At 34.3% G+C, this 6,010-nt stretch overlaps 3 protein-coding genes across 3 annotated transcripts; 2 read left to right on the top strand and 1 right to left on the bottom strand.

Annotated features, from left to right (window-relative positions):
* Positions 1 to 5: 5 nt before the first annotated feature.
* LOC119643996 lies at positions 6 to 539 on the top strand (the record flags this gene model as incomplete). Its single annotated transcript, XM_038043510.1, has 1 exon — positions 6 to 539. A coding segment is annotated over one exon (534 nt), but the record flags the coding sequence as incomplete, so codon positions are not given.
* A 1,010-nt stretch (positions 540 to 1,549) lies between these two features.
* Positions 1,550 to 4,744, top strand: LOC119643997 (chromatin assembly factor 1 subunit B-like). Its single transcript, XM_038043511.1, is given in 2 exon segments — positions 1,550 to 3,009; positions 3,011 to 4,744. Coding segments are annotated over 2 exon segments (2,397 nt in total). The 5' UTR covers positions 1,550 to 1,593; the 3' UTR covers positions 3,992 to 4,744.
* A 212-nt stretch (positions 4,745 to 4,956) lies between these two features.
* Positions 4,957 to 5,449, bottom strand: LOC119643994. Its single transcript, XM_038043509.1, has 2 exons — positions 5,367 to 5,449; positions 4,957 to 5,297 (listed from the first exon to the last, which is right to left on the bottom strand). Exons 1-2 carry the CDS (start codon positions 5,415 to 5,417, stop codon positions 5,016 to 5,018), a joined length of 333 nt encoding a protein of 110 aa, XP_037899437.1. The 5' UTR covers positions 5,418 to 5,449; the 3' UTR covers positions 4,957 to 5,015.
* Positions 5,450 to 6,010: the final 561 nt, after the last annotated feature.

The following is a 6,010-nucleotide window of genomic DNA, read 5'->3' as shown; positions in this document are numbered from 1 at the left end:
CGGTCGGTGTTGGGAAAAGTTTAGTATTGGGCAGTCTGGCAGCTAATTTTCCATGGCCAGAAAACGTACGTGTGTATGCTTGGAATACATATGTGCGAGATGATTCTAAAAAATTTCGTATGTTATCCGTGATTCTTGAGCGGCTATCGGACTGCGGCTGTAATCTGTTAATCATAGAGAATTTGAAACCTAGTGATCATGAGTTCGTAAAAATGGTTAATGAATTAATACAACAAATTGTCAATGGCAAGAAGCGCCTTATTATATTCTATGTATTTAACTTAAATTGGATGCGAGATGAACATTTTGTTGTCGAACAGAGCGAATTTCTTATGAAGTCTTTACCGGTCGACCATGTAATTAGCTTTAACCCATTTACCAAAGCTGAGCTTAGAGAATGCGTGCATCGGGAAATGATATTGGAGAAGGTCCATTTAATACCAGAAGATTTAGAAGAGATTATAGAAACGATCGATGTGACTCATTCAGGTTGTAAGAATGTAAATGCTAAAGTGTTAATGTACGGTATAAGGCGCTAACAAAAAGAAATATTTATTTCAAAGTAAATTTTAATATGCTTTTTATCTGCATTATGTGCACATTGTATTTTTAAAGAACATTTTGTTTTTAATTTTGGACTTGATTTTTAAACAAGGTAAAAAGGGAACGTATGAAAGCGACGTAAAGTGAAGAATTGTCCACAGTAAATATTATTTAACAATAATTGAATATTTCCGTAAACAAACTCCATTTAAGCATTTATTAGAAATATTGCAAAATGCAAATTGGTTTGCTTTCTATTTTCATATCATTGAACATAGCAAGTGAAAACAAAACGAAGTTATAAGCTGCTGCGAAACGAAATGTTTGCAGTATGAAACTATTTTCTGCTTTTTAATGTTTCAACTATCGACAAAATTTAATGTGAAATGGTCACATTCTTGAAGCATTGAAAGAAAGAAAGATATCGGGTTTTGATGTACTATAAACGCTTATTTGCTATAGTGCTTCGCAAATTATTCTTGTTTACTTTTCCTGGCCTCACCATCCTAGATATACCTCTGTTTGAAAATTTGGCGGCTCCTTTCTTTTTTCAATGCACACGGCTTAAACATGTACAATGTCACGGTCAAGGGCCTCATCTATTTTTCCCACAGCTAACCATTGTTACTTGTTGAGGACATTGCCTTTCCATCATTAAATACATAAATAAAAATTAAAGTATGTAAAAGTTCACAGTAATGATGACAATTATAATAGTAGTAGTAAAATTAACAACGATATAAAAACCCATGAAAAATACTTTAATAATAAAATTCACTTAAAAGAAAAATATATGTAAATATATATAATCTTGAACACTACACGTGCGAGGTGCTGAAGCATTTATTAGCGCCAGCAAACAGGAATAAAAAATTAATTGTCAATTGTTATTAAGGCGCAGACATGGAAGTTTGTGTGCACACTGTGCCTTTGTTTTTGCAACGCAGTGAATCAAGTGGTGTTTGCCTTGCTGAATATTCAACAAAAAGAAGAAGAAGATATCTATATGAGATTAGCGTCGCGAATCATATATTTGAGAGAATTGTTAAAATGAAATGTAAAATTCCTGAAATATCCTGGCATAATCGTGATCCTGTGTTAAGTGTTGATATACAAACAAAAAAGGAAAGAAGCGACGTGCATCGCTTAGCGTCTTCTGGCACAGATGCCCACGTATTAATTTGGTATATGAAAATTACAAGAAACGATGTTGAGTTGGACTTGGTTGCTGATTTAACGAGACATCAAAGGGCAGTTAATGTAGTGAAGTGGTCGCCTAACGGGGAAATGCTTGCGTCAGGAGATGATGAAAGTGTCATTTTCATATGGAAGCAGAAATCAGATTTGGAACAATTGAACATATTGGACAATAATAATGAACAAGATAAGGAGACGTGGGTATCGTTGAAAGTGTTGCGTGGTCATATGGAAGATGTTTACGATTTAAGTTGGTCACCCAATTCATTATATTTGGTGTCAGGGTCAGTAGATAATTCAGCGATGATATGGGAGGTGCAGAAAGGTAAATCGATAGCCATCTTAAGCGACCACAAAAGCTTTGTGCAAGGGGTAGCTTGGGATCCAAAAAATCAATACATAGCGACCTTAAGCACTGATCGATATTTGCGCATTTTTGATATACAAACCAAGAAGATTTTATATCGTCTTAACAAAAGTACTTTGCCTTTACCCGAGGGTCATGCACTGCACGGGAAGCATATGCGCATCTTTCACGATGATACGTTGCAAACATTTTTTCGTCGCCTTAGTTTTACGCCAGATGGCAAATTATTATTAACTCCAGCCGGCATAACAGACTTTGAAAGTGTCTCTAAACCTTTGCATGCCACCTACGCTTTCACTCGTTATAATTTTCGGCAACCGGCGATTGTCTTGCCTTGTTCTGATCAATACACAATAGCAGTGCGTTGTTCTCCGCTCTTATATCGATTAAGACCTTATAATGCAAAGAAAAATCCTCCAGTCATTTCCTTGCCATATCGAATGATATTTGCTGTTGCTACGCGTAGTTCTGTCTACTTCTACGATACTCAGCAGAAATCACCCTTCGGATTAATATCAAATATTCATTACACTCGCCTAACTGATATTACTTGGTCTAGCGATGGTCGCATTGTGGTCGTCTCAAGCACTGATGGCTTCTGCTCATTAATTACTTTTGAAGAAGGAGAATTAGGTGACATATACGAGCAGTCGGAGGCTGTGTTGAAAGCTGCTCTGTCTGAAGATTTGCTACTTAATACAAAGAAAGCGAAGAAATCGAAAGACAATGAATCTCACAAATTGAGAAATCCTTCAGCTGATAATAACGCGGATAAAGAGACGATGTACAAAATGCGAGAAGACAATTTGCATTCGGAAAAATTCACTGGAAACGACGCGCAAGGCGAAACCAAGTTTAAAAAAGTTAAGCAAGAAATCGAAAAAAAAAATATGTCCAAATGAGGCGTTTCAAGAAAAAAATTATAACGAAGCCACTACTGATAGTGGCAACGAAGCATTAAGGAAAGTCTGTAAAGAGAAAACCGCAACAGAAGATATGAAGAACTCGAAGAATGATATGCAAAGTAATACAACATTAAATTCAAATTATAAAGTGACCACATCGATAACCGTCAAAGGTAAGCCTGGTTTGGAAAAACATGTCCAGCAAAAAAATACCAGTTCTGATAGAAAAAAGCAGCTAACACAAAACTTCCAAAAAAAGACCGACGATATCATTGCCAAAGCGAGTGAAAACAACGCGAATCGATTAGAAGCACAATTCGTGCAGAAGACAGAAAATTCTATTGTCAGCAAAGAAAAGGCTGAACTCGTAAATAAATTCAACAAAGAACAATTTACATCTAATCACGGATTGGAAAAGAAGTCGAATATGAACGAAAATTGTTCGAAGATCACAAACATTTTATCCAGGGATATAATTTTAGATAAAGAAATACTTAGTTCGGATGAAAAATTTGAATCACCGAAAAAGAAAAGTCGTCCTCTCACATCTATAATGATAAGAAGGCATCCGCGAGAATCAACTGGTTCACAAAATTCAATAAGCAAATATTTATCATCGTCAACATCGACAATAGTAAGCAGTCACCCAAAAAAAGATTGGGTAGCCAAGCCTATAGCAATACGCCGAACTCCTAGAAACGTGATGACAACAGCCGCACTGACCGAAGAGGCGATGGACGCCTGGCCTTTAACAAAACAATCGAATGTATGCAAGGATTCAAAAATTGGCAACACTGAGGGGAATTCTGCTTCTACTGAACCCAATGCAGAAAAATCGAAGAAAGAGGAACTAGTTTCACCATCGTTGGTGATAAGTGATAGCAACTGCGAACATACTGAAGAAATACGATTAGTTTATGAAGAGACGGTGGAAGAACGACCGTCAAAGGATCTAGCTGAAGTAAATTTTGCTGAATAATTTGCTTGAGTTCCCGATGCGAACATCGTAGCAATAGCGCATGCTCAGTCGATAGAGACATAAAGCTTATCAACTCGACGCGCATCCATCTGGCAGCGGCAACCATCCACCTCTTTCGATTTGAGGCCATTCCCCGAGTGATTGGTCAAATCAAAAGAAGAAAAAAGGAGAGCCAATAATGGTTTCTGATCGTCCCGTAAAATATAATTAGGTTATGAGGATTGATGAACTATTTTTCCGACCAATGGCCATATTTATTTCTACATTTTCACATCTTTATATTGTATTTCCTGTATTGACAGTCTTTCTATTCACTTTGATTTATTTTCCCACTTGTACCGTTCAGATTATGTTATATATGATAGATATATAGGAACGTAATTTTTATTTGAGAACTGAAATGTTTAATAAGCGTAAGCTGTCAACAATACTTGCTGCTCATATATCTATCTTACTACATACAATAAGCATTCTATAGCTTTCTCTTCTTAGCTGAACGGATCGAGTCTGTCGATAATAAGGTCCAATATATCTAGTAGCGTGATCGATTTTTATTCTTTGATGTTCTTGTTCATAAATTTTGATGTTATGAACTGGCCAGTTTTGACTTCACTTTTAATGTTTGTTCAATTTTTTCTTAATTGCATCCTATAGCTTAGGATCTCCCAAGTTTCTATCCTTACAACAAAAAAGGCCACTACTTACAATATTATGATTGCTTAAAAACCATACGACTTGAAGTGCATCAATATAAAATTATCAGTTCTTAGCCAATAAAGTAATTAAATAAAAAAAAAAAAAAATGTCTAAGCCAAATGCTTTTTTTATTTTTCAAATTTAGTCTTGAGAGCTTCGATTACTTTATAGTTACAAAGCTGCGAAAAAAGCGATCGGACACTGAAAATTAATGCAAAAATTATTAAATTGTCTTATAATTCAAACTAATTTACTTCCCACTATTTACGAATCCTAAGAAAATTAAGTTCGCTTAAAACAAGACAAAAAAGAAATCATTGTTGCCAAACTAATTTGTTCTTAAGATTTCGCAAATAATATAAAAGAAAATATTCGAATCGAATTTACTTTCTTTCATTTTCGCTAGAAATCCTTCCATATGAATATCTTTTGGAGATATTTTTTTATAATGTAATATTCCAATTACGATAATAGCCCAAATTAAAATAGATACTGATACATGAAAAAACATGCTTGCTGATCTTTTGCAACTCGTTTTTTTAGCTGGGTAACGGAGTAACGGAGCTGGACGATTATCAGGCTGATTAATTCGAACTTTGGACATTTGGCGCTGCAAGTTAAAATTGAAATAGAATAGATTTAATCGTTTCATTCAATAAAATGAGTTATCATTCTTCACCTTCTTACGAGGACAACCTTTACAATCAACCGAATTTTTAATCACACTCATTTCACCCACGCAAAATTGTAAAATTATTAGCAAGAAAACAATAAGCTGAAAGAAAGAAATTTCTCAATTGTTTTCTGTACGCAAGAAAAGAGTTTGAACAAGTGATGAAAAGTTTAACGTATAAATCAAAGATATAGTGTGTAAAACATACAAGTAAAAAAAAAGTATTATTTTATCTTTATAAACTAAAAGACAAAACATATCGTTTCAGTTCCATTTTCAGCAAAATCTCCAGCCCAAAACTAATGTAATGCCAGGAAGTTAGCTGAAGGGAAATTTTACGATTTTCTCTCTCGAAAGAAAACATTTGCTACCATAACAAAAGCACGAAATTCATATACATAATATATTGACTTTTGAACGATTAATTCTGGATATTATTTTCTTTTATTATTGATGATACGTTTGAAAAGAGCAGTTTGAAAAATATATAATTAAAATAATTTATTTTATATATATAATTTTCCATAGTATATATTATCCTAAAATAGAAGAAAATAGGTAAAAAAGTAGTTGCCTATATTTTCGTCGTCACCATCATTTTTGCTTGTCTGGAAAATGTTGTTCTAGAAATCCAATTTTTCGTATGATCG

The sequence above is a fragment of the Glossina fuscipes genome, unplaced genomic scaffold (assembly GCF_014805625.2).
Source record: "Glossina fuscipes isolate IAEA_lab_2018 unplaced genomic scaffold, Yale_Gfus_2 78564, whole genome shotgun sequence".
Taxonomy (NCBI): domain Eukaryota; kingdom Metazoa; phylum Arthropoda; class Insecta; order Diptera; family Glossinidae; genus Glossina; species Glossina fuscipes.
The sequence above is the reverse complement of the archived record's forward strand: the minus strand, read 5'-3'. Positions and strand labels throughout refer to the sequence as shown.

Excerpts from the sequence above, each read along its gene's own strand:
- LOC119643994 (XM_038043509.1), bottom strand. The coding sequence starts at position 5,417 with ATGAGTGTGATTAAAAATTCGGTTGATTGTAAAGGTTGTCCTCGTAAG. Across the intron at positions 5,298-5,366 it reads AAGGTTGTCCTCGTAAGAAG|CGCCAAATGTCCAAAGTTCG; the intron begins GTGAAGAATGAT and ends TTTAACTTGCAG.